Here is a 24,891-nt window from a genome sequence, read left to right as displayed (position 1 = left end):
AGTGCTGTAGAGAGGGATGTGTTGCCATCTCCCACAGACAGGCTGAGAGGGGTGTGAGAACTGCCACACGTTCTGGGTGCTGTGTAATGGCCAGTGGGAAAGTGCATGATTTTGGGTAATAACTGCACCTGTATGATTGTATCCATCAGTGGAGTGTTACTCAGGTTTATTATAATATTTTTATTTTTGTGGGCAGAATAGTGGTGCAGTAATAGATAGACATGGATGTATTCCATGCAGGGCTGTTAGCCACATAGTTGCATCCTCTGCCAGCAAGAAAACACTACTGAGTTTTCCCTTATCCTTGCCCTGCTTCTTGCAAGAGGCTGCATAGATGTAAATGAAAGTGACCACCCACCCGTATCCATCCTTTCAGGAAGGTGCAGTTCATGGATTGTTGATCATTTGAGCTCAGCTCTCTGCGTCACCTCTCTGACAAGTGTTGGTGTGACTGCACAGTGTGCTGGTGGGGAATGCTGTATAGTTATTAATGCAGCAACAGTGACTGGTTGTTTTCAGCCACTGGTGCAAAAAAGGGGAAAAGGTTAATGAGAAGCAGAGGAATAGGGGACAGGTGTGTTGTGAAGGCTTCAGTGTCCAGGTGGAGTCTTTGGGTATTATCATTTTTCTTCAAAGGAAGACTGATGCAGGCATGATTCCCTTTTACAAAGAAGTTTGGTGCTGTGAAGTCTTCATCACTGTGATGAAGTGCTGCAGTTTTTATGCTGATGTTTTGGTCTCTGCCTCAGCTGCTGGGCTATTTAGAGCTGAGTCCTGCAGTGTCTCAGCCAGGACAGGATAAGAAGGCAGACTTACAGCCTTTGTAATTGCTACTGAGGAAATGGCTGTGTCCTTTAACAGGATCTGTGATTGTCAGCAAGAAGAGGGGCAGGAAATAGCTTTTCTGTCTTCCGTCCCTCCTTACTGTAATTCTGTGCCCTTCAGATTGCAAAAGGGAGCAGTGACGCACAGCTGTCCCCCTTCCCACCCTGCTGAGCTGGGACTGGAGGGGCTACATTGCTCTCTTTGCTCGGCTGAGGGTCTCCACCTCCTTCATGAACCGGAGGCACAGCTCCTCCTGCCACGGCAATGCCACACATTGCACGGCCACGGGCAGCCCCACGGCTCCTTCCACAGCCTGCAATGGGGACACGGGTGGTGAGGGGACGTTTAGGAGCTGCTGTTTTCAGTGACACCGTCACTCTGAACATCCAGCACCTCCTGTGTCACATACCTGCTTCAGCATCCTGTCCCAGAGGTCATCACAGCATCCTCTGTAGAGCTTCAGCTCTTCCTCATCGGCCTCTGTCACTGTGCTGACAGGTACGACCCCGGCGGGGAAGTCGAGGACGTTGTACAGCATCGTAGAGGAGATGGCAGCTGAAAGAAGAAAAACAGACAATACATGTGGCCACAGGCTCCTGTTCCTTCAATTATATCCGTGTTCTTTGAAGGCTCTGAGAAGCAGCTGCTGCTTGGAGATGAGATTAATTAGGGCTGATCATCCACAAGTCCCAGTCCTGTTACAAGGCCAGTCCTCTCAGCCCCCAGGGAGGCCAAAGCTCACTTACAGAGGAGTTTCCCAGGGAACCCTATGGTGAAGGCTGGCCCCAGCACAGGGCACAGCATGACATCCAGCTGCAGTTCCTTCCATTGGGTGATGAACTCAGAGCGGTACACCTGTGGGAGGAAAGGGGGGACATGCTGGGACCATTTCAGTTTCTTTGGAGTATGCATGGCGGAGGAACCCTTGCTGGGTCACAGTGCTGCCACAGCAGATAGAGGTCACTGCTGACCCAGTCCTGAAGTGGAACCAGCTCTTGCAGTCTCTTAGTGCTGATATCCCCAAAGGGAGAGAGACACTAAAATCCAGTGTATAAGCATCTGTCTCCACAGCACGTGGACAAAATATGGACAGGAATTTGAAAGGTCGCTCCTTAGCTGGCCCTATTGCACTGGGGCAACTGAGCATGGGCACTGACCACTGTGCAGCCAGTCAAGTCTTAAGTGGGTTGACCCGAAAGTCCCAGCTATGCCATTCTCAGCTCTCTTTTGTGCCTTTCTTTCTGTCTTCTTCTCAGCACCCCACTTTCTTAAATACTGACGCCTCCACAAGCCTGGAATTTGCCCTTAAGACTCAACTCGTAACATGATGTTGGAGAGAAAAGTCCTCAAAACGTACCTCTATTTGATGCTGATGATCCCACATTTCCTTCACTGACCTGTGAGTGGAAATCACAGCAACTTTTTATAGCCATTTTGAAGCACTTTGGTGAGGAAGAGAAAGTGCTCAAACAATTCTCCAGGTTGATAACCCTCAGTGATTTTAGCAATTCCATAAAGTAATGTATCTTGCCCAATTTCACCCAAGTTTCCTTTGGCATTTGTCCATACAGTTAAACAATAAATGTTTGGAAGATTTCTCTTCCTACCCAAGTCCCTTCATCCTTTTAGTAACACTAGGGACAGTGTAACATCAGAGGAGTGAGGAAACAAGCTCTTGAAATCTGAAGCGTCCAGGGCAGGACAGGTCCTGCAGAAAGTGGGTCAGAACCTGTTGTGAACCCAGCACCTTCCACCCCGCTGCAGACAGAGGAGAAGGTAAAGTTCATTTCCACAGACACTCCTGCAGAGGATGCTGTCTTACCTCATGCCACCCAAGGCGTTCAGATAGTCGGCCATGCGGGGAAACTGGAAAGGAGAAGAGTTGCTGTTAGGGAGATGAGGTGGGGTGCAGCACCTCCCAGCCAACATCCACTGCTGTCCTGCCTCAGCCCTTGAGGAGGGATGTGACACTGCTTAAAAAGGCTCCACATGGCTCTTGTTTTGCTTTGCTTCCAACCTAGGATAGAGCTTCAAATCCGACTCCCCCTGCCACAGTATCCCAATGCATGTAGGAAACCTGGCACCAATAGATCTAGCATTTGGAGAACCTCTTGCTGTGGGCTCTGCACTATTCTTTCACAGCTCTTAGCTGGTCTTGTTCTCATTTTCCTTTGCACTGGATAAACCCCAGCAGGGTAAACCCCAGCAGGATCCTTGGCCTGAAGTCCCAGTGTTGCTAGTTGGAGGTGTATGGAGATGCCAGTACCATCCCACTTTCAAGAACCTCAAGGCTCGCTGACACCACTCAGCTTTGAGAATGAAGCCAGGAACTCACCAGAGGTTTAAGAATCAGAGCCAGCATCTTCTTCCCAAGCCTTGGGATCCTGCAGAAATTCACCTGGGGTTTTAAGCTTGGATCTACAATATTTCCTGTACTGAAAAACGACAAGAGGAGGGGATCATGTCAGAGGAGCTGTTGGCGCTTTCTCAGGAAGCTGAGTATCTCCTGTTTGGGGTGTGAAAAGAGCTGGTTTTGCTGTGAGTTGTGTTCATGGGCATGGAGAATGCTTCTACTTACAACACATCCAACCAAGCACGGCCTCCATCAGCAAAAAATGTCTTCAAAAACAGTTCAGTCATGACATGGTGGATGTGAAGTGGAGAGAAGAGCACCAGCTGCATGAAAACATAAGATCATGTGGCAGCCTGAGGACGTGAATAATTTCCATGGCCTGATTATGGCTATAGTTGTAGACCTCTGGAGTAGAAGCCTCCTTGGTCTCCTCACATCACTGGGCAGCCCTTTGCCATCCCAGCCGTCTCTGCTCCCATAGTGGTGCTCACCTCATGCCCAGCTGCCTGAAGAGCCTCCCTGGTTTCATGCACTGCCCTCTGCATGCAAGGAGGCAATGGGAAGTAACCATCTGTGTCGTAGTATCCGATCCGCAGGGGAGCAGAGCTTGAGTACACCTGGAGCAAAGGAGACACCAGTCTGGTGCTGCCTTCATCCCATGTTGTGGTGTCTCAGCCTGATAAACCACAAACCACACCAGTACTGTCAAGATAACTGGGTCCTTGAGGCATGCAGAACCCTTGAGGACAAGGCTCACCTCCTCATCGAAGGGGATGGGGGGCACGGTGGGATCCAGACGGAACATCTCCTCACAGAGCAACGCCTTCATGCAGAGGGCCAGGCTGTCCACATCCCTTGCCATCGGCCCCAGTGCACACGGAACTGGCATGGGATGAGAGAAAATGTCTGTGGTAAACAGAGAGGTGTGCCATCATGCAAGGAACCATTGGGCAACGAAGGGGGATGTTCTAGATTGGCCCCCACACAAATCTTGGCAGTCTCAGCCCTCGAGGATGACAGAAGATCTCAGAGATGACATAACTTCACTGAGGTGACCCCAGGGAGACATGGCAATTTGCACCTGGGCTTCTAGAACCCACATCAGTGTCCTACAAAGCAGATAGAAGCAAACCTCAGCTTCTACCACATTCCACTCTCCCTGCTCTTCACAGCGCCTGGAGAGAAACAATCTGAAATTCACACACCTGACACAATCCCATCGACTGGGCCATTAATTCCAGACAGACTGCAGGAAAAGAAAAAAAATATATGGTTATTTCAAGTAAAAGAAAAATATTCCCAACCTGTCTGAACGCATTGTTAGTCTTCAGTTCAGGTCCTGAAATAGAATAAATTTGAACTGAGTAAAACAGAAAATCTTGATAAAATGATAACAGAAAATCCCAAACTGTAACAAATCTTTGTTTAAGCAAAAATTGTTCAATTTTGGAGCTTCCAGAGATTTAAGGACTGAAACTCAGACAGGTTTGAATTCCCATTCTCTCACCAAAGACACCCTACATGAACAGGCAGCAGATCCGTCTGCTTACTGACTCTCCCTGAACATGGCAGGTAGGCGCACAGGGTGGCTGTGAGCTAAGAGTCTCCTAGCAGAGTGTGAAGAACAGACCCCAGCACCTACCTGAGCCTTTTGGCTGTGGGTTTGAGGCCACACAGCCCACAGAAGCTACATGGAAGACGGATGCTACCACCGACGTCCGAGCCAATGCCCAGGAGGGAGCCTCCCCCTGCAATCAGAGCTCCTTCCCCTCCTGAGGAGCCCCCGGGGGTCTTCTGGTGATTGAGGGGGTTCAGCGTCTGGCCAAAAATGAGATTGCTGCAGTCATAGCTGTGGAACAAACCAGCAAGGAGGATGTAAGGAGCAGCCAAGCCCCTTGAATTAGTTGTCTGTTCCTTGCAGTGGGTTTACATGGCATAGCCAACCCCTCCTTCCACCCTGTAAATCTTTCACACGTGGCTCGTTCCCATTAAGCCACCTCCCATGCACAAGTGCACTTGATTTCTGTTATACCATGGTGGGATTTTTCCCCCTTAATGTTATTGAAAAGCCATTTTCAGTTGAACTGAGATTGTTGGCAACAAATGGAAGCCAGATTTGTCTGGGAACATCTCAGGAGACAGGAAGAAGTCTGTCCCTAAAACCCATGAGCTACAGGCTGGGTTTTAGGTTCAGGAAAAGAGACATATCTAATGATGTATGTTACTTGAAGAGGGATTGTGGCACATTGGTCTTAGCGAATGGGATGGCGCCTTGTCTCTTCAGAACCTTGACAAGGACACTGTCCTCCTGCTCTGGAGTGCAGAGGAACTTCACAAGCCCACAGGTTGAAAGATGCCCCTGCAGAAAGGAGAGGTGACAGTGGACAGTGTCAGCTCAGTTTCCCTGCTGTTTTGGAAGGAATATCATAATCATAGAACAATAACACTGTTGGGTTGGAAGGGTCCTTAAAGCCTATCCAGTTCCCAGCCCCTGCCATGGGCTGGTTGTGCCCAGTAAATCAGGCTGCCCAGGGCCCCATCCAGCCTGGCCTTGAGCACCTACAGAGATGACCCACAGCTCGTTTGGGCAGCTGTCCCAGGGCCTCACCTGTCTCTGAGTAAGATCTGGTGTTCGCTTTGGGGTGTACTAATCCATTCCCTTGCATGAAGGGCCAAGGATTCCCCCTCCTATCATAAGCACAATGCTGCCAAACACAGGGTTAAGGCTTCTCCTGAACCTACCCTTGCTCTTTTTCATGCTATTTCTCTCCCCTGACATAGATGCAACATTGCAGGCATTCTTTGTTCACTTGCTCAGGATCAAACCCAGAATCCTGCTGTCCAGTTGAAGCATCTGTTCAATGTTCAGGGAGGGAATACAAGCCATTGGCAATGACAGCATGGTCCTTTTTCTGATAGCCTTGGTGTCTGGGTCTTATTTTGGGCTCAGCGTCCTCTTAACTGTGTTGGTAAATCAGCATGGAGCTGATCATTAAGAAATCATCACGACTCATCAGCAGCTCCTAACTCCGTGGGTTGCAGAAGCAATGAGATATGGAGTCACAGCCCAAAGCCTAGCCAGGTTCCTATATTCATTCACTTCACCACCCAGCCCAGCTCAGGATGGGATGTTTCATGGGCACTAAGGGAAGCACCTTGTGGCCAATGTGATCCTTGATGCTGACAGGAATGCCATAGAGAGGTCCTTTCTTCCTCTGCTGTTGTATTTCCTGGAGCTGCTCTTCACACTCTGGGATGAAATACTGCACGCAGTTTGTCTGCTGGGTCACTTCCAGGGCCTTTTCCAGACAGATGGAGGAAGAGGTGTTAGTTAAGAGCAATGAAATGACATGGCTGCATCCAGTAGCTATCTGGATCTACAAAGTGAGAAGCTTGATTTGAATGGTAACCCCCTCCCCAGAACATCTGAAAGGGCTCAAACCATCTGAAAGGGTTATTTGATGATGGGTACAGAGATATCCCTGTCCTTCTGCATCTTTCTTCTGGTATCTGCTATATTAAAGACATGCCATAATCAGCAAGTCACCATCCCACACATCACAGCATGGATAACATAAGCAATTTGCCCTTAGGATGCAAATAGGCACTCACCTTCTGTACATAAGTATAAAGGACAGTCCTGGGGGACAGAGACCCTTCCTGCAACCTTCCAGCGAGTTCCAGCAAGGGCAGGGACAGGATGGCATCTGTCTTGTCACTGGGGACCTGCGACAGAAAGATGAAGAAGGAAGTTTTAGAAATACATACTTGTAGCTGCCATGCTTTATCTCCAGATATTATTATTATATTACTGCTGTAAATGTTGAGTTAATTGAGCTGGAACACGTGGAGAAGAAAATAGGGCAGGAATGAAGGGGGTTAGAAATGAGTACTGCAGAATTCAGGGCTGCATTCATGCTGGCTGAGTGTGTGCCTGGCTCGTTCACACACTTGTCACCTCCTGGTTGCTCACAAATGACACTGAGTGCCCTGTGTTTCACCAGTAAAGTTGGGTCAAATTTTCTGGGCAGCCTGAGAGGCCTTATTCGCTGGAAACTCTGGTAAAATTTCTTTTGAAGACTCTCCAAGAGCTACTAAGAACCCAGGTTTTATAGCCAAGGGTATAGGCGTGTGGACAGATGTGTTACCTTAGACTCAAGAAGAGTTTTTGCTTCTACCATATAGGCAAGAGATATTTTCACGCCCCTAAGGATCTACAGGGTTTGGACCAAGTGCTGATCACCTTCATTGGTAATGACCTTCATTGGTTCAAATCCTCTAGATCTTCAGAGTCTTTGTCACCTTTGTCCCAAGCCTCTTCCAAGTGTAATTCGCATCTCTCTGGCTGTAAGCTTTCACCACATCTCCTCCAGCTCATCCAGCTTCAGAAGATGTGAGCTCCCTTCCTCCCAGGGCAGCCCTTGCTGAAGGCTGCCAGCACATCTCCCCTGGGATCCTTGTTATAAAAGCTATGGAGAAGTGAGGTAGGAGGAGGAGCTGAAGAACATGAGCGGACACCCCAGTGGGTCTTAGCTCCTCACGAGGATGGGTTACCTGCTCCCTGAACTGTTGGACAGCTTTTGCCATTTTCTTCACAGCTTCATCCCGCATCCTCCGAGCCTCTTCCATCTTCTTCTGGATGTGCCTTTTGCCCAGCCATTTCCAGACCACTACAGCTGCTGCGGAACCACAGAGAAGGGCAAGGGCAGCAGCAGGAGCCAGCTCTGTCTCTGGCAGGAGCTGCCACATCACTTTGTACGATTCTCTGGTCTTTGAGGATGGGTTGAGAATGCGAAGCAAGACAGGGGGGAGGCTTCCCTGTCTCCCCAGATCAGTTCCTCCTCCCAGAACCAATGGTGTGGCTCAGCAAATAGCTTATAAACCCAAAGCTGACCTCTGCAGAGGTGCCTTCAATGGGGCATGAAGTGGAGAATGATTGACCGAAAAGTGCAACAGGTTAAGCATGCAGAGCTAGTGAACCCTGGCTGTATCGGGTTTATGCAGGCTGTCTGCGCTGCAGGAAGTTCTCTGCTGGGGAGGAAGAGCTGTGGGATCTGCTGAACAAAAGAAGCAAGGAAATAGCTTGGCTCCTGCTTCCTGCATAGCCTAGGAAGACAATGAAAGGAGGGGGGAAAAAAAACAGTTCGAAAGCACAAGATTTCCCTGCACAGAGATGAGGATGGTGTGATGAGAGGATGCATGTTTGTGGGGTACTTACTCATCCTCCAAGCTCTTTAAACCCATCCTACTCCCATAGGTGTCTAAGGCTGCTTCAAGAGCCCTATCAAAGAATCACTGAGGTTGGAAAAAAAAGCAATAAGATCACCCAGTCCAACCCCACCATGCCCTCTGCCCACGTCCCCTGGTACCACATCCCCACAGTTCTTGAACACTTCCAGGGATGGAGACTCCACCACATCCCTGGGTAGCTGTGCCAAAGCATCACCACACTTTTAGAAAAGAAATTTTTCCTAATATCCAACCTGAGCTTCCACTGGTGCTCTCATCTTATGAGACAGGGCTCAGCACTGCCACAATGCCTGCGTGCACCAGAACAAGTGGGTCCATGTCATGAACGAGCACACAAATATTGTGGTGAGTTCCACATGGTTGCATCCCAGAAGCAAGTCCCAACAGACATTGAGACAGCCCGTGGCTGAGAGTAGCACAAATACCTCTTGCTACAAGGCCACAAGAGCATCTCCATGATCTGAGATGAAGGCAAGAACTTTGCAAACATCAGCCCCTATGGAAAACATCAACTTTGGCATCCTCCAAAAAAGCAGGGTGGAATGGACAGCAATTAACCAAGTTGTAGCAAACTAAGCTGGTTATCTACTGTGCTCCTGTTTAGTGGCACCTTTGCTTAGTGGGCATGGTGGTGATGGGTTGATGGTTGGATTGGATGGTCCTAGCGGTCTTTTCCAACCTTAATGATTGGATTCTATCCTCTATGAGTCTGTGAATACCCAAGCCCTCTCCCAACCTCTTGAGACTTGTGCAAAGGCTTCCTAAGAAAGAGGTGTGCTCTTTGCACGTGGCAGTGACACAACTCCTGCACTGGGCTGAGAGGATGTGGGAGTTTATTCCTCTTGCTGAGAGGCATCAGGGCATTGGGTTCTCACATCCGCTCATGCTCTGGGTCCCGTGCTCTGATCCTGCCCTTTAGACACTGCAAATGTTTAACAGAGACAAAGCCAGCTGTGTCCAAACCAACTCGGCGTTTCAAAGGGCAGTTTTATTAGTGAGAACAGCTGCACTTCCAGATGGCCGGATGCTGCTGAGGAAGCCCTTTTCCTATCAATGGACAAACGTTTTCACCTCCCTTGTAAACTGGAGGAATAGCTCTTCCACCATAACCTGCAGTGGGAACATAGGCAGCAAAAAGCAACCAGAGGGGAATGAGGGTTGAATCCATACAGAGGGATGGGATGGTTTCAAAATCCAAACTTGTTTACACCATTTGAGTAGACCTGCTGAGGCACTCCAAAAACCATATGAGAGTCCCTAACAAGGAGAGGAGCAGCTACATAGAGGCAGATAGGCTGAGCTGTATGTGGATCCAAAGGCAAAGGGGATCAAGTGTTGCTTGGAAACCTGATGAGAAAGAGACCTCTGGCCCTGTGGGGAAAACGAGGAATGTCTCAGATCAAATCTCAAGTCCCTAGCAAAAAAGTCAGCCTGCCTAATACACAGTTCAAGGTTTATGAAGATAAACAGTCAAGGCCAAGTACAGCACTGTTGCAATGATGTTATCACTCCACTCAATCCAGGTCACAACGTCAAAATAGTTGTTACTGCTTCCATGGGTTGCCAGGTAATACTACAGGTTTGTGCTTCACTTATTGCTAAACATCTCCTCTAAGCTTTAACAGGAGCTTCAGGACCACTGCTGAGACACCATTATAATGTCTAATCATAGATACTGACCCTGCAATGGCATCTACCTGCCTCATTTTTGGACATTCTCCTAATTCAAAGTACAGTTCCAGGTTCATCAGCTTATAACAGGCAAAGCTGATCCAGTCCCAGCACAAAGACTCCAGATAGATCTATAATTATTTTATAAATGATACACTGCCTATCATGCTTGGTGTTGGTGACATGGAAGAGACAAGTTTTGAAACAATCACCCAATTGACTTTCTTTGCTGTCCATTCAGTGGTTTCCTCTTTTTGCTGTTATCCTTTTTTTGCTGGGGATAGAAATAAAAATGCTTACCTGGCTGCATGTGGGGCTTTCAAATGTTGAGCAATGCAGGGAGAATAAGAGGAAGTACACTCAAGTGGGTCATGGGACAGAGCCAAAAAAGAAATGGAAGAATCCCTATCCTTTGGTACTCATCTGACCCCTGAGACAGACAGCACTGTTATCGCTTCTCCTCTTTCTGCAGACCTCCTCCACAGTGCCTCACACAGAATAAGGCAGCAGACCAACCCAGGCAGTCTGCTCCTGTTGCCAGCAAGGCTGTATCATCTCTGCTTGAAGAAGCAAGACAACACCAGCTTACTGTCATTAACCTCCACCCAACACCTGCAGCTCTCAAGCAGGCTGGTTTTCGTTAGAGCCTTTACATAAACAATCCTCCCTCCAATCTGGTAATTTTTTTCTTCTTTTTCTTAAGTCAGATCAGCTTAGAATCCATTTTGATAAAAAAGACGAAGAATTAACCCTGAGGACTGTATCCCATATTCAAGATTTTTGTATCCATACATTCTGCTGTACTTTTCCAAAACAAAATATGTTGACTATGTTGCCCTGAAACAACTTTAAAGATATTTCAGAAGCTGCTGAAGTCATAGTGAAATGGGCTGGTCTCCTCTAGAATTGTTCCATTTGACTCAAGAGGGCTGAATAAATATTTTCTGGGAACTCTCCAGTTAGTGACTCATTTCAGCCTGGAATATCTATTGGAATCATAAGATTTTCATCAAAACACATGCTTTAATTCCAGTCAAAATCCATTAGCAGTTGCAGAACAGCACTAACCAACATGAAACATCCTGTCAGAAACCTCCCATTACTATAAATGGGTTGTATGGATTCTACTCACAACTATACAGCTATACAGCCGCTGTCAGCCAGACGCAGAGATTTGTTATTTCTTCAATCCACAGCATTCCTGTGTCCTCCATCATGCCATCATGCACAGGCCTGGTCCTACTGAACAAGTGATCACAGACACTTCAGCAGCGTGATGGAGAATGATGAAGTTGTTCCCAGCTGCTCTGTGGCTGGGCACAATGTTTACTGCAAGAAGTTTTCCTTTTAGTGTCTCATACTGGGCATGCAGACAAGAGGAAGAAGCCAGATGAGCTGAATGAAGAGGAGAAGAACAGTAATAGGGGTGGGAAGAGCAGATTGGAACCATGCTTGGAGAATTGAAACAGCTGTTTCAGAGTGAAAGGTGGATTAGTCCTAATTGTTGCTAATTTCACCCATTTCTGGGTACTTGCTTTTAGTTACTTCCTCACTTGAGCACTGGCCATCACGTCTCTAATATCTTCTGCCACATTCTGTTACACCAGGCAGTCCTATCTATGTCAGATATTGTAAGAGAACAGTGACCTGTCCTAACAATGTATGTATGTTCTGCTGGTACCAGTTCTTCTGGGGAGCTTTATGTGCTCCCAATATTGCAACAAGACAAAGTTTACCCTGCAAAGTGAAGAAAAATAAGCAGATATAAGTCTTTATTAAAATTCTCCTGAATAATCAAAACAAAGCCTACAGCCAGGATGTTGTGCTGGACGTAAGTGGAACAGGAAACCTGGAGTGCAATGGTTAGGTCAAGGACAGCATACAATTTTCACAGTGAAGCTGGAAGTACCAAAACTGAGCCACAGAAATGTTTGAACTCAGATTTCCCTTTAGTGATTATAGGCAGTGAAAAGACAAAATAGCAACCTTCTTTTCCTATTGCTTAACTGGAAAAAACAGTGGGGAACAGGACTGAAGGCAGATTATTTACTATTCAGACAGCATGTGCTCAAACAGTGATAACAAAGCTTTCCACTACTTGCTTCCCAATTAAACTGTAGAGCTCGCTGCCATTGGATGGTGTGGAGACCAAAAGAACAACAGAGACCAAGAAGAGGCTGAACTAGTTATTAAATTATTGATGACCAGTTACTGATGGGCTAACTGCAACCTTTTGTCAACTAATGGCACAGCCAAAGAGAGAATCCTGCCAGGTTATACTCTCCCTTAAACATCTGTTACTGCCACTGTTGGAAATAAAATATAGAGGTAATCAGCTCTTCAGCCTTTTATTATACACCAAATATTGTTTCACTATGGTTTTCAGACTCCTTTGCTCCAAATTAACTCTCTTGCCTTGCTTTTAGTTTTCTCATAGAACCAAAGAGTGGCTTGGGTTGGAAGGGACCTCAAAGATCATCCAGTTCCAACTCCCTGCTATGGGCAGGGTTGCCAAGCACTAGATCAAGCACTAGACCAGGTTTTATCTCACTTTAATGAAAGAGGAAGTTTGGACAGGGAATAGATTTTTCCAACTGCTTTCAAGCAGCATTTATTGCCATTTTACTGAAATGGAATTTGGAGTCTGCAGATTGCTATCTGTGTTGCACACTGAGTAAAAGGTGACGGAGTGACAAGCAGGGTATTAAAGGTCAACATAAGCAAAGCAGATCCTGAGAAATCATGCATTTCTCCTCATGCCACGGGAAAGGTTCTCCACCTCCTTCATGAACCGAAGGCACAGCTCCTCCTGCCATGGCAAAGCCACACATTGCACAGCCACAGGCAGCCCCACAGCTCCTTCCACAGCCTGCAAAAATTAAGCGTGGTGTTGAGTCAGAGCACAGGGTGTGTAATGCCATCTTATGACAGTACAGAAAGTGAAAGATATACAAGGAGACAGATGTCATCATAAGATGGAGAAAAGACAATATGCCAGGGGTGCATACTGTCATGGCCTTCTGCTAAGACTTTCTCTGCTCACCTCTTTCAGTCTCTTATCCCAAGGATCCTCGTAGTGCCCTCGGTAATGCTTCAGTTCTTCTTCATCAGCTCTTGTGACTGTGCTGACTGGCACCACTCCAGCAGGGAAGTTTAAGACATTGTACAAGTTGGTATAGGAGGTTGCAGCTGGAAAAGATCACACAGAACATGTAAAATTTAAGTGTGCTGGGCCAGTGAAGACTTTCAGATGATAATTCAGTTTGAAGGAATTTTGGACTGGAGTTGCTGGATCTAAAAAGACCATGGGACTCCTGGTGGGGAGGTTTGAGGGCCGCATGGTGGATATTAGCTCTGCTCTGAGAGAGATAGATATGAATATTTGACCTGAGGCAGATGAAGTCTGAACTTGTCTTTCACACTTCAGGGTAAAATCCTGGTATCCAGGTCTGTAACACCATCTAGGGCATTTCTAGGGCAGAGAGCTGCAGTTAGAGGAATGGAAGACTCTGGATGTTTCTTGGAAGCTATCAAATCGCCTCTTTCTGCAAGGCAAATTTTCATGTCTGCTCATTGCAAAGCTCCTTACGGGGAACATAAGATGGCCGCTTTCAAAAGAACTTGTCTTGAGATAGGAACTGCCAGCACCCTAGCAGCTCTCTTCACGTGCACTTTCAGAAGGTCAGATGATACAGAGGAAGCTCACCAAGTAACTACTGGGACTGATGTGTCACTAAATGCCGCCCATAATAATCCAAACATCTGCAGCTCAGATGAAGTGGGAACATGAGGAGACACAGAGTGGAGAATTCCCTGTGCTAACTTCCTCAAAGGGAAGAGCAGACAGTCTGAGGAATGTACAAGAGACCTAAACATCTTGCCGCTGCTCTGCCCACAAACAATAACATAGATGCATCCGTGAGATGTCTCAATGGAGATTACCAAATAGCTTCCCAGCGTAGCCATGGTTAAAGGCTGGACCAAGTACAGGACAAAGAATCACATCCAGTTTTTGCTTCCTCCATTTAGCAATGAATTCAGTGCGGTAAACCTAGAGGGAAAGACAGAGCAGATGACAACCAATGCCTGTTGGACAGCAGTGGCAGATCAATGTCTACAGCATAGAAAAGAGGAAAAAAAGCATGCTTAGATAAAAGAGAAAGGTGAAATAAAATCCGAGCTGTACTTTGAAAGAGCCAGCAGGCTTCATTTTTCCTCTCCCAGGTCTATCCTGCCCAGACATAGGCACTGATGTCAAGTGGGCATTTCAGAGTTGACAGCTTTCTGTGAATGTTTACCCAGTCCTTACGCACGGTTTTGTCTTTGCATTTGATTGAGTGGAGATCAACAGTAATCCAAATAAAAGTCCATTTCCTAAAAGCTTTGTTAGTTTGGTAGAAGAATCTAGAGTCTACTGAACATCAGGCAATGGATGAATCCATTCTCAAATTGCTGCTCCACTGTCTCTTAGTAAATCAATACGGATGGACCATAGGGCTACTTGAGCAGCCTCAGTGGTACTGAGGGACTTGGGAAGCTGGGGACAGGTTGAGATTGGACTACATGACCTTAGAGGTCTTTTCCAACCTCAGTGATTCTATGATTCTATTTTTTATCTGTTCTCAAATTTCATACGCAGCCTGAGATCAATCTGCTGAAAGTTTGACGAAAGAGAGGATTTCCAGAAAATGCAGTGCAAATAGTTTCATGCTTTCCTGAGAGGAAAGCTGGTAGCTGGCCAAAAATGTTGGGTCAACTCTTGTTTGTAATAAATGAAAACCATGAATAATGCTTTGCTGAAGAAAAAAAAATCCAAAATACCTTTGAGGTTACCAAATCTTTTTAGAGGATTTTCTTTTCTATTTTTTTTTTTTTGGCAGGGAGTGGGGTGGGAGTAGGAGAAGAATGATCTGCTTTCAGTCAATCAGACCTGCTGCTGTGAGCGTGCATTTCTATCTCATGACTGACACTGACGGAGGCTGCATGGTGGAAGCTGGAGGCATGTTTGCTCTCAGGGATGGTTGTAAGGGTGTCCTAAGCAACACAGATCCTTGTGAGGAGATGCCAAAATAGCTCAACTCCTTCAGCCTAGCAAAACACCAGCTAAAAGGGGACACAACTGCTGTCTGCAAATAGACTGGGATCGAGTGGAAAATACCAGAGAGGAGAGGTGTTATTTAAACTCAGGGATGGAATAAAATGAGTAAGAACTGCAAGTGAACAAGCAGCAGAAGAAATAAGAAGGCTTCCAATCATCAGATCAGAGAGGAGAGGAGATGGCCAATAAAAATAAGTGCAAATGCAAAACCCAGGTTGTTTTGAAAGGAACCTGATTGGTTTGTGAGCAGCAATGGGCTCAGCTATCCACGACAATGCTTCCTGTCCCACATTGCTGAACCAAAATGAGTTCATACAAAGTACATCTGAGCCAAAGAGTTCACAACCGCAGATTTTTACCCTGTCCTAATTTGGGCTGGGGAGAGTAAGCAAGTAGAGACCTCTACATTAACATCACTTGAAAAGCCCAGCTGCTTTATTTGAGATGACCCAACACCAGATCCATCACAGAGGTGAAACCAATGATAGGAATCCCTTACTGTATTTACAAAGGAAGATAAATCATCCTACCGCCACAGCTATATGCTGATCCCAGAGGTTTTTGGCAGACCTGGAATGGTGAAAAGATTGATTGGAATTGGGACTGTGGCAACAGAAAACAATAATAATAATACAAGTACAAATAGCCCATTGTTATGGGAACTACATGACCACCCCGAGAACAAGTCATAGCATTGCCTGGATGGTTCCACAGGGTTCACATGTACTTGTGCATACATCAAAAGACCCTACTGCCATGATTTCATTTATTCTGACCTAGACAAAAATCATGGCAGTCTTTTAAATTCAACTGCTCTCAGTTTGCTTCTTTTTGTCTCTCAGAGGGGTCTGCACTTCACATCATACTGCATCCATATGCAGGTATCTGTACTGCCTTGGCACATTGCCTTCTGTGTACCAGAATCCACCTAACCACGAGGAAAGCTGCCTTTATCTGTGTGAGCTGAGATATCCTAGCCCTGCCACAATGAGGAACTTCGCACCCTTAATTTCTGATGCCTCGCCCTAGGCAACACCATGCTGAGCCATAGTAATTTTGCACAGCAAGCTGGCATCTACTTGCATGAACCCAGTGGATACATCCACGTGAATCCCTTCCTCTACTTCAGTGCCACTTACCCCACTCCACAGAGAGCACTGAGATCCCGAGCAATTCGTGGGTACTTTGGGAGGGAAGAATTAAAACTTGGGATTAGTCAACAATGCAGATGAAATAGATGGGACTTTATTTTGGGCACGCTTCTTGTCCTAGTAGAAGTGGCTCTGAAGATCAAGTACAGTTTCCAATGAGATGGTTGTAATCCAACAATAACTTACACATTCATAGAATTACAGAATCATTACAGTTGGAAAAGACCACTAACATCACCCAGTCCTACTGTCAGCCCATCACCACCACACTCTCTAAGCCATGTTACTGAGTGCAACACCTACCCTTTTCTTGAAAGCCACTTCAAAGCCATCACCTCTCATCCTATCTCTGTTACCTGGGAGAAGAGGCTGACCACCTCACTACAACCTGCTTCCAGAGGATTGTAGAGAGCAATAAGTTCTCACCTGAGCCTCCTCATTTTCAGACTGAACAATTCCAGTTCCCTCAGCCACTTCCATCAGACTTTTATTCCAGGCCCTTCAGACCCTTTGTTGCCCTTCTTTAATTCAATTACAACAACTCCTAGGAATAAGGCTCTAGACAGCACAGCTAGCCCTGGAGAAAATCTCCTGGATGTGGAGATGATGTTTAGATCCTTGCATAGAGACCAAGTTTACTTAAGAGTATGGCACTTCAAAAACCTCCAGACTCTTGACACAAGGCAGCAAAGCATTGAGTGGTGCAGCCCATCATGTGTCAAGTTCCCCACCTTGATGACTTCCTAGAACACAGAGGAGATGTCTCCATATACTTACAATAGGCTTCAAAATGATAGCCAGGATCCTCTTCACCAAAGCAGGAAGCCTGTAAGTATTGAACTGGGACTTCAGATTAGGATCCACGATATCTCCTTTGCTAGAAGGACAGAGAGCAAAGGTACTCAGAACAAGAAACTTGTGCCAGAGGGCACAACCCTATTTGGAGGTGGCCAACCATACCCCCAGAGTCAAATCCAGAGCTGGTTTCAGCTTGACTGCCCCAAGCTGAGTCTGCTTTACCCATGATAGCAATCAGCAAGCAATCTGTTTATATCTTGACCCATAAGCCTTCTCCCTATTTTCCTATCCTGTTTTCCCTATTATAAGGAAAGGCAGTGAGCAATTGGCAAGGTGGGCATCGGGCTGCTCACCAGAGCTGACCCTCTGCACTTCTGTGGGAAGTTACACAGCTTGTGCTGTTCCCCATGTGCCACAGACTAATCACAAGCATAAAAACATTTGCCACAGCACTGCTGACACAGGGCATGCTGTTACCCTATAGGGTTACCCATGCATGTGACCTACTGTAGTGAGATAGTTGCTGTCCAAGATGAATTCTCCCTTCCAGAAATCACTCCTCTGCTGCTCTCTCTTTAGAATCATAGAATCAGTAAGGTTGGAAAAGACCTCTAAGATCATCCAGTCCAACAATCCACCTACCACCATGTTCATAAAAGCATGCATCTACAGGAACAAAAGCACTTTGGATGCATCCATTGGTCACACCATGTCAAGTCTCAGGGTTTGCACTGAAAGCAATGAGTTTTACTCACAAAGAGTCCACCATGTGAGCAGCACCATCTGAGAAAATCCCTCTGGTAAACAGTTCATCTACCATGTAGTCAATCTTAGGTGGTGCAAAGGGAACAATCTGCAGGAAAACCATTCATTGTTCAAGAGGCAAGAAACACAAATGAATGACAAAGCCCTGTGTAGACCTCCCTCCATATTCAAAGAGACCTGGGCTGCTGCCATCCACCCTCTGTCCTTTCCTGTTTCCAAGGCATTAGCACACAGTGACATGATTTTACATAGGCTTTTCTTCTTTGCTCCTTAGAGAAGTATATTTAGAGGCCAAGTATTCAAAACACCAAATATTCTTCATTTATACTTGTCACTGGAACAACACTCTATATAGAAAAGACTACTGGCAGAACCACACTGTAGTTTAGGCTAGAAGTGATCCCTGGGAGCTCAACCTGTACTCCACCCAAAAATCTGTAAACTGGATTCAGCAGATTCAGGATCATGGAAGCTGCTGCAAGATTGATGCTCATGGAGATGCAAAACATGATGGAAAAAACATTGTCCCATGGCATTCTTTATAAAAGAGAGATGTGAAATGACTTGTCCAGACTCCGTAAGGAGCAGGATGATAGCTCCTAGTAACCACAGGTGTGAAAACTTACTGTATGTCCTGCTTCTTGCAGGAGCTTTCTGGTCTGCTGGACGGCCCGTTTCATACTGGGTGAGGGTTGGAAGTAGCCATCTTCTTCATAATATCCAATCCGAAGTGGCTTTGAACTGGTGTAAACCTGTGAGAAGAGCCACTGCTTGGACACATGTACCAGATCAGACCATTCCTAGGGAAGGCAGACAGGGCTGGAAGAAAGACAGGGCATTTGGGCTAGTGGAAAGAGCCATATGTCAGGAATAATTGTCTGTATAGCAGGGACAATTGAAAGATGCTAAGACCTGAGCCAGAAAGCAGCAAATGGGCAGAACCAGAGAGATAATTGCAAAGCGCAAAGATTTCTTAGGTTCATGGCTTCTCAATAAGGCTCTTTTTAAAGATGTGAGGGGTGAATTTCTCTGATCAGGAAAAATGAATTCCTTTAGGAAGCCAACAAGTCTTTTCCAGGCATTGCTGGGAAGGCAATGGTAGGGATCAGCATTCAGCAGGCCTCATCTGCCAACCCTGTCTGTGGCTTCTTCTCATGGTTGCTCATGCTGGGACTCGTCTGATCAGCAGCATTGCTTCCCCTTCACTGTCTTCAGGTACGAAACCAGATGAGAGTCTCTCAAGATCTCTCTTTAGTGGTAGACAAATGGAGGCATGGGACTGCCTCTGAGCCTCACCTCCTCATCAAAGGGGATGGGGGGCACGGTGGGATCCAGACGGAACATCTCCTCACAGAGCAGCGCCTTCATGCAGAGGGCCAGGCTGTCCACATCCCTTGCTATTGGCCCCAGCATCCCTATCACTGCAAGCACAAAGATCCCATTATTTCAGGCAGGTGGGCCTGGTGCTCCCTTATAGTAGCTGGTAGTGGCCCAGAGGAGAGGAGTTTTATTCAGGCCAGGGAAGAGGACTGGGGAATGAATGTGCAAGAAGTGAGCAAGGAAGCCTGCCAAGGACAGTCCCTAAGTCTCAGAGGCACGATGTCATCTTCTGGGTCAGCATTCTGGAGGCACAAGTCCCATTCAAGAGGAACAAGGACTGCAGCCATGCTGCCAACAGCAGAGAACGTTTGGCAGTAGTAATATATTATCTGGATGAACTTACCTGAGCTCATTCCTGCGATAGGAGAAATCACACCCAATTTGCTAGAAGCAGAATGGGAGAAGCAGATTAGATATCTAAGGTGTCATGCTCTAAGGTGTGTCACCATGCTGGCTTGCAGACTTCCCATTTGCCCCAGTGACTATCTAGGAGGACCAAAGGCCCTGCAGAGACTTGGCACCCTTCTAGATTAGGAAGACTCCCAGGAGCATTAAGTTGCCAGGTGCTAGAGATGTTTTTTATCATTTCCTTTCCCTGGTGCTTAAGCAATTCCTCATCTGAGAATAACCCATCTCTGATAAACAGAAATTTATTGTGTAGTTGACTGCACTGCAGGAAAAACTTTTCACCCTCTACATTAGCTGGAAGGGGACAGTTGTTAGGGTGTACCTGATCCTGAAGCCTGTGGGTTTAAGCCCACATAGCCCACAGAAGCTGGATGGCAGGCGGATGCTGCCAGCTACATCTGAGCCAATGCCCAGGAGGGAGCCTCCCCCTGCAATCAGAGCTCCTTCCCCTCCTGAGGAGCCCCCGGGGGTCTTCTGGTGGTTGAGGGGGTTCAGCGTCTGGCCAAAAATGAGATTGCTGCAGTCATAGCTGGGGAGAAGAACAGCAGGTGAGTGAAGTACTTCTATCTCCACAAATCATAAAGACAAGACAATGCATAATTAATGCTAGGGGTAGAATCACTGTGAACTAGATATGTTGATTAGTATAGGAAGAAAGAGGCATCAAAAATAAATACTTTCTTTGTAGCATTCTACAGAAAGACCAAGGAATGGTAGTTTGACATGGGGAGGCAATGAATTCAGCGTGCATGATTTGGTTGGAAGAGGGTGGGAACTTGTGCATTTGGCCCCGCTCGCTCTCAGTTCACAAGACTTGCATGACACAGTGTTTTCATGAAGATGAAAATTACTTTATCATTGTCTGCGGGATGTTGGTTTTCACGAAGGGGATTGCCCCCTGGCTCTTCAGAACCTGGACGATGACGCTGTCTTCTTCCTTCATTTGGCCCAGAAACTTCACCATCCCACCAGTGGAGACATGACCCTTGGGGATAGGAAGCAAAGCTCTCTAGGTACTAGTAAAGATGCTGTTCAGAGCTGTAACAACTACAGAAATAACATATATGGTCCAAAGCATCCTTGCCTGAGGGCACCCTTGGTTAGCTGTGATAAGGTAAAAAGGATAAAGCTGGATCCCATATACAAGAGTAGAGACATCCTGGACATCCTTGTCTGTTTCCAGCCCCAGGCCAAGGGGAGGGGGAATTAGGGATGTACCTTGCAGTCAATGTGGTCCTTGATGCTGACAGGAATGCCATAGAGCAGCCCCTTCTCCTTCTGTTTCTTCAGTTTCTGGAGCTGATCCTCACAGCCATGAATGAAGTCTATTACACAGTTCACTTCCTGATTCACCTCCAGAGCCTTTCCAGAGAGGTTGGAGAGAGTAGCAAGATGAACAAATAGATTGAAGGAAAGAAAAAGCACTTTGTGTTTTCAAGCTGAGAATTCAGTCTCCTCAAACCTCCAGCATTCAGCAATCATTATTCAGACTTTACCTATGAATTTTACATACTTATTTTGGGGATAATTTTCTGCCCTGGATCTCTGGATTCAGCCACAAGCCACCCTTCATCCATCCTGACAAATTGTGATCTCATGCATTGCCATTCTCCCACAAAACAGGCTGGTTGCAAGCAGCACCAGAGGAGCCCTGGAGCATCTCTCTATGTTGGAGACATCACTCACTTTGCCTATATAGGAGTAGAGAACGCTTTCTGGGGACAGGGACCCCTCCTTCAGCTTCTCCGCCAGCTCCACCATGGTCAGTGAGAGGATGTGTGCAGTCTGGGTGCCTGGGTTCTGCAAAGGGAAAGAAATTTGGTGCAGAAAGAGGAAGACGACAGGAAAGGCTGGTGTTGAAGTTGCAAATCCCATGTTCTAACATCTGCCTGGCAATGACCCTGAATAGATGTCACAGTTCAGCCTGGTTTCCATGACAAAGATCTGTTATATGGCATTTGAACCAGCTAAAGTTTTACAAAAATGTATCATTAACTTGGAGGAAAAAAAGTGCGTAAACTGTAGCCTCCCACTGTTCCTTTCCAAGAACAGAATAGCAACTGGTGTTCATTTTGGGTTTAAGACCAATCCTGAACCCTTGTGAAATCTGTGTGCTTCTTGATCTAGGGGTATGGAGGAAGAAATGGCTTTCAGTCACTGATGCGCTAATGTTAGAGGGACCTGTACATGGAGGACAATGTGGTGGATATTGGAAGTTATTGCCTCAGGCTGCCCAGGAAGGTGGTGGAGTCAACCCCCCCCCCCCGACATTTTCGAGATGTTCACTGAGTAACAAGGTCTAGAGTGATCACAGATGTGGGCTGATGGTTGGACAAGATATTCATATTGATCTTCCCAATCTTAATGACTCTACGATTATGTGAGATGTTGGGATGGCAGAGGTGAGGAGGATAGGAGCAGAAAGTCTTAGCAGGATGAACAGATGAGCAGTGATATGGTTCAGACTCCAATCCATCACTCACGCTCAGGATTCTCACAACATAATCTGTATTACAAAATATCTCCTTTAGGCTGCCTTCTCAGCTTGAGATTTTTGGTAACAATAAAGGTGATGACCCTTAAAAAAAGCTGGTAATGATCCAAAGTATGCATATTCCTGCCTTTGCCCCTGCAATCTATCAGAAATTGTGTTTCTTCAGTTACCCAAAATACAATCCCATCCTTCTACACATGCTTTTCCCCAAATTACCTCTTGCTTAAACCTGCGAGCTGCCTTCTCCATTCTCTCCAGAGCCAGATCCCGTGTTCTTCTTGCTTCTTCCATCTTCTGCTGGATTCGCCTGCGACCCAGCCATTTCAGCAGCACAATGGCTGAAGCTGAACCACAAAACAAGGCCGAGAGAACGCGAGGGTCAGCCCATAAGGGGTCTAGGACCTGCCACAGTCGCTCCTGGATCATGATTTTTCTCCTGGTCTGGTGCAGTTACAAACACTTGGGTCTCCTACCCTCTCCTAAGGAGAGTTGATGTACGAAGAGTATTCAGTTGCCTTCTGGGCAAGATCAGCTCTGAGGCAAAGTTGTGTTAACAAAATCCAGGAATGGACTTTTTAAGACTGTGGACTTTGAAAGGATCTGCCTGCCCAAGGAACACTGTGGGTTGGGCTGCAAGCTGCATGCTCGGATCACAAGAGGTCTGGAGGGGATGTCCCTCAAGGTTGTGGCTCTCCAGGCCACTGCCTGCTGCTAGAAATAGTTGATTAACAGAGCTGAGTATCTTAAAAACCCTGGCCTGGCTTATCCCCACATCTAATAATTAATAAGCAGTTAAGCCCATTAACTAGAAGCACCCAACTGTCATCTCTTTTCCCCTAGCAACAGCATGCACAGCCTACAGCACTGGCTGGGCCAGCCTTGCTTGCTGTGGAGAACTTGCATTTATTGGAGAGGAGGGAGCTTAGGAGAACAAAAGGCTCGCAGTGAAGAGTAAGCACAAGCAGGAAATGATTCTGGAAAGGCAGACTGGAAGGACCTATCTGAAGCTGCCTCCAAGGAGTATGACTGTTCTGTCGTTCTCTATCCAAGCCTCCTTAAAAAGTATTTCAGCAATCCATATCAGGGAAATCTCCTCTGATGGGTTCAGTATCCCATCTACTCCCAGTAGGGTAGTAGAGCTTGTAAGGAGACTGGGTCCTGGGAAGTCATTACTGTCAGATGGAGAGGTCTTCCTTGGGAGCTGAAAGCCAGTGCTTGTGCTGCTGTTCTGCTACTTTACTTGTACATCCCGTGGGATTATTACTGTGGCAGCAGGAAGGGAACTACAGAGAAGAAGCAAGACTTCACAGAGAAACAGATTGCTAACTGGAAAGGAGAGGGTGTCCTTCTTGTCCATCCACGATGGACAGCAAAACCCAGCCAAGTCAGCGTGGACATCACCAACCTCTCCTCACTGACTGTGGGGAGGTGATCCTCATTCACACATCCCAGCTTTAAGTTTCAGGGCCAACTGCCTGCTCTGGACTGAGGTCCCCAAAACCACACAGTAAGCCCAGCACTGCCCCTTGGCAGTGGGCACGGTTTGTTGGAGGCTTTTGCTCAGGGCTTCCGGAAGAATCCTTATTGGTTTAGGTCCACTGGCATCTCCACCCATAGGACTCCTATGTCCCACCCACCTCCTTGCTAATGAGAGACTGGTTAACGAAACTGGTTAAACTAACGAGGCTGCCTGGGCAGTGAGCTACACCCTGCCAGCTCAGGCCAACACGTGGGCATTCCTCCTCCTGGGACCATCTCCTCCCAACTTGAACTTTAAAGTGCAAACAGAAAATCCCAGACCAACATTTTCCATGTAGGCAGCGATTGCCTACAAATGGTGAAAAACTCAGTCCAAGCTTCTCTGGAGCTGTTGTTACATAGCATTCAGTCCTGGGATGCCTGAAGTTCCCCTCCCTTCCTCTTCCACTCCTTTTTTAAAGCCTGCTGATAAAGAATTAGAACTCTGGGGCTGCTATTTGACAGGCTGGGCTAAACCCTCTGCCCAGCTCCTGACGAAAACCTATCATTTCTATGACTCTGGTTTAAACAATAACAATGCCTTTAAAACCAAAGCACCCGTACCTTTTCCCGTCAAAGCTTTGTTTCGATTTATCTGTGAGCAGTTGCATCAGCAAAACGCATTGTGGAGTTCCTTTCTCAGACACCCACAGATGCCTTTTGGGAGCAGCCGCCGCTGCCAATCGCGGTGTGGGTGCCTGCCAGCAGCCGTGAGACCTCGCTGAAAACCTGGCCTGGCTCCCTCTGCAAATGGAAGGCACGAATGTGCAGCAGAGCAGGGCTCTGACACTGGCATGCTGCTGGGTTTGTGCAAGACAGTGAGCTGTACTGTTTATACCTCTGCTCTGGGGAAGGCAGGCGTACCTAAGGGATGGGGGGTTGCTAACCAGTTTTTCCCCTTTATGCCCACCCATGCCAGTGTGGTGTAAGCAGCTCTACCATCCAGGAAGTGGTCCAGCTCCCTCCCTGCTTATCAGAGGTTTAGTTTTGACCTTTGATTGCCGGTGCGTGACAGGAAAAGCCTTTCTCCCTCATAATGCAACTTCTGTGGAGCTCTGTGGAGGCACAAACCCTTCCTATGGCACTGAAAGCAGGAATCTGAGTGTCTTAGATAACATGTCCAAAAAAACAAAAAAAACAAAAAAAACCCACCACCAAACCTCCCCACAAAAACACACCT

At 46.8% G+C, this 24,891-nt stretch overlaps 2 protein-coding genes across 4 annotated transcripts; both read right to left on the bottom strand.

The window, feature by feature from the left end:
• Window positions 1-149: 149 nt before the first annotated feature.
• Window positions 150-9,795, bottom strand: LOC128072232 (vitamin D3 hydroxylase-associated protein-like). Its single transcript, XM_052665783.1, has 15 exons — window positions 7,733-9,795; window positions 6,791-6,904; window positions 6,334-6,477; window positions 5,404-5,537; window positions 4,821-5,027; window positions 4,384-4,424; window positions 3,936-4,060; window positions 3,670-3,795; window positions 3,404-3,501; window positions 3,161-3,260; window positions 2,648-2,691; window positions 2,183-2,222; window positions 1,572-1,680; window positions 1,235-1,380; window positions 150-1,138 (listed from the first exon to the last, which is right to left on the bottom strand). The coding sequence occupies exons 1-15, from the start codon at window positions 7,925-7,927 to the stop codon at window positions 1,013-1,015; spliced, it is 1,749 nt and encodes a 582-aa protein (XP_052521743.1). The 5' UTR covers window positions 7,928-9,795; the 3' UTR covers window positions 150-1,012.
• A 2,885-nt stretch (window positions 9,796-12,680) lies between these two features.
• Window positions 12,681-24,839, bottom strand: LOC128072230 (vitamin D3 hydroxylase-associated protein). 3 transcript variants are annotated; one of them, XM_052665782.1, is made up of 17 exons: window positions 24,622-24,839; window positions 24,276-24,455; window positions 22,410-22,537; window positions 21,386-21,499; window positions 20,918-21,061; window positions 20,551-20,684; window positions 20,022-20,228; window positions 19,635-19,675; window positions 19,208-19,332; window positions 18,538-18,663; window positions 17,902-17,999; window positions 17,126-17,225; window positions 16,337-16,380; window positions 15,728-15,767; window positions 14,042-14,150; window positions 13,143-13,288; window positions 12,681-12,968 (listed from the first exon to the last, which is right to left on the bottom strand). In XM_052665782.1, exons 3-17 carry the CDS (start codon window positions 22,482-22,484, stop codon window positions 12,840-12,842), a joined length of 1,632 nt encoding a protein of 543 aa, XP_052521742.1. In that variant the 5' UTR covers window positions 22,485-22,537; window positions 24,276-24,455; window positions 24,622-24,839; the 3' UTR covers window positions 12,681-12,839. The 3 variants fall into 3 exon arrangements, with proteins under 3 accessions (XP_052521742.1, XP_052521741.1, XP_052521740.1); XM_052665781.1 differs by lacking the exon at window positions 24,276-24,455; XM_052665780.1 differs by lacking the exons at window positions 24,276-24,455; window positions 24,622-24,839 and having other exon boundaries at window positions 22,410-24,258.
• Window positions 24,840-24,891: the final 52 nt, after the last annotated feature.

This window comes from Tympanuchus pallidicinctus, unplaced genomic scaffold (assembly GCF_026119805.1).
Source record: "Tympanuchus pallidicinctus isolate F22 unplaced genomic scaffold, pur_lepc_1.0 scaffold7, whole genome shotgun sequence".
Lineage (NCBI taxonomy): Eukaryota > Metazoa > Chordata > Aves > Galliformes > Phasianidae > Tympanuchus > Tympanuchus pallidicinctus.
The sequence above is the reverse complement of the archived record's forward strand: the minus strand, read 5'-3'. Positions and strand labels throughout refer to the sequence as shown.